Source organism: Eimeria tenella, genomic scaffold (assembly GCF_000499545.2).
Source record: "Eimeria tenella Houghton genomic scaffold, Eth_scaff3616, whole genome shotgun sequence".
NCBI lineage: Eukaryota > Apicomplexa > Conoidasida > Eucoccidiorida > Eimeriidae > Eimeria > Eimeria tenella.
The window spans coordinates 1-1,743 of record NW_013544553.1 but is presented as its reverse complement, the minus strand read 5'-3'; the positions used below and the strand labels follow the sequence as shown (position 1 = coordinate 1,743).

Genomic DNA, 1,743 nt, shown 5'->3' with positions numbered 1-1,743 from the left:
TTTTGCGAGTTGGGGGCCCCCCTGGGGGGCCCCCCTGGGGGCCCCTCGGGGGGGCCCCTGGGGGGCCCCCCATGCTCCTTTTCGGAGCTGCTGCAGGCCACAAGGGTTGCCATGGGGGCCCTCTTGGCCAGGAGCAGCAGCAGGGGGGCCCCCAGCCCTCCTATTCCGCAGAGTGTAGAGACACTGCTGCAGGCGGGGGCCCTGGGCACTGCCTTGGCAGCTTTTGCTGCTTCCTGCGGCCAGTAGGGGCCCCCGGGGGGCCCCCCACGCGGGGGGCCCCCCGGAAGCCCCGGAAGGGGCTGGGAGCGCGCAGTTGCATGCATGCAGAGTTCTGCATTTGAGCTTCTTTTGTTTTGATACAGTTTTGTGAAAAAGCGGCAGCAGCGCCAGTCCGGCGTTTGGGGCGCATGCGCGCCGGGTGTACGTACACCTCAGCAGCAGCAACGCGCTGCGTCTGCTGCTTCGGAGTTTCGCCGATGAATTCGAAACAAGTAAAAGTGTTGACAAGTGTTGACAAACAAAAGTGTTAACAAGTAAAAGTGTTAACAAATAAAAGTGTTAGACAACTTCACACAGTCGCGGCCTGCAGCCCGCAGCGGGGCGAAGGCTGGGGTGTACGTACAGCTGAGCTCACTGCAGCGAGCAGTGCGAGGTCTGGGGTGTACGTCCACCTCAACTGCAGTGCAGCGGGGGGCTGCAGCAGCGGCTGGGGCCGATGGAATTTTGCAATTTGAAAGTTGGTTTTAATTCTGTTAGACTTCTGCATGCAGCTGGAGGCCCCGCAGCTCCTTTTCTTTTCCTTTTCTTCGCCAGGCTCCCCAACAGGGACTCAGCCTGCCCCCGTAGAGCCCTGCATGCATTCCGAGGGGCCCCCCTTGGGGCCCCCATGTGCTGCCCTTGGCGCCCTTATATAAGGCCCCCCTTGGGGCCCATTAAAGACCCCATTAAGGCCCACGAAAGACTCCCTTGGGGCCCTTTAAAGACCCCACTAGGGCCCATAAAAGACCCCGTTGGGGCCCATTAAAGGTCCGTCAAAGACCCGCATTAGGGCCCATCAAAAGCCCCCCTTGGGGCCCATTAAAGGGCGCATTAAAGCCCCCCGTTGGGGCCCATTAAAGACCCCGTTGGGGCCTTTCGGGGGGCCCCCAGAGGGGCCCCCTGGGTCCGTAGAGGGGCCCTGGGTTCAGCGGGTGAAGGGGGAGAAGGGCCTGAAGATTTTGAGGAGGAGGTTCTCCTTGGGGCGTTTGGGGAGGAAGAAGATGGAGTCCATTTTGCTGCTGTACTTGATGTAGAAGAAGAAAAGAGTCAGAGTCAAGAAAGTGATGTTCCAGCAAATGCAAAACATCAAGAGGTATCTGTAGAGGTCGCTGGAGTCGTCGGAAGAAAGCATGAAGGCCTCGGGCGCGAGGCCCGCGGCCTGGGGGCCCCTGCATGCGGCCAGAGCGCTGCTGCTCCAGTCCACTTTTGCTGCTGCTGCTGCAGCAGACAAGGTGGAAAACAAGTTTTTGTAGGCCATGCACACCGACACATCTCCCACGGAGCAGCTCCCTCCTTCTTCTTTCGGACTGAACCAAAAAAAGTTCAAACTCGCCAACTCCTCCCCGTCGTTGCACACGTTCACCATCTCCGCGTCCAGCCGCTCCTTCTCTTCTAACAAACAGCAGCAGCAGCAGCAGGAGTGTTGCAGCAGCAGGAGTGGTGCCGCAGCAGCAGGAGTGGTGCCGCAGCAGCAGGAGTGGTGCC

The 1,743-nt window shown here is 60.1% G+C and overlaps 1 protein-coding gene across 1 annotated transcript; it reads right to left on the bottom strand.

The window, feature by feature from the left end:
• Nucleotides 1-1,183: 1,183 nt before the first annotated feature.
• Nucleotides 1,184-1,624, bottom strand: ETH_00038305 (uncharacterized protein; the record flags this gene model as incomplete). Its single annotated transcript, XM_013379597.1, has 1 exon — nt 1,184-1,624. One exon carries the CDS (start codon nt 1,622-1,624, stop codon nt 1,184-1,186), a length of 441 nt encoding a protein of 146 aa, XP_013235051.1.
• Nucleotides 1,625-1,743: the final 119 nt, after the last annotated feature.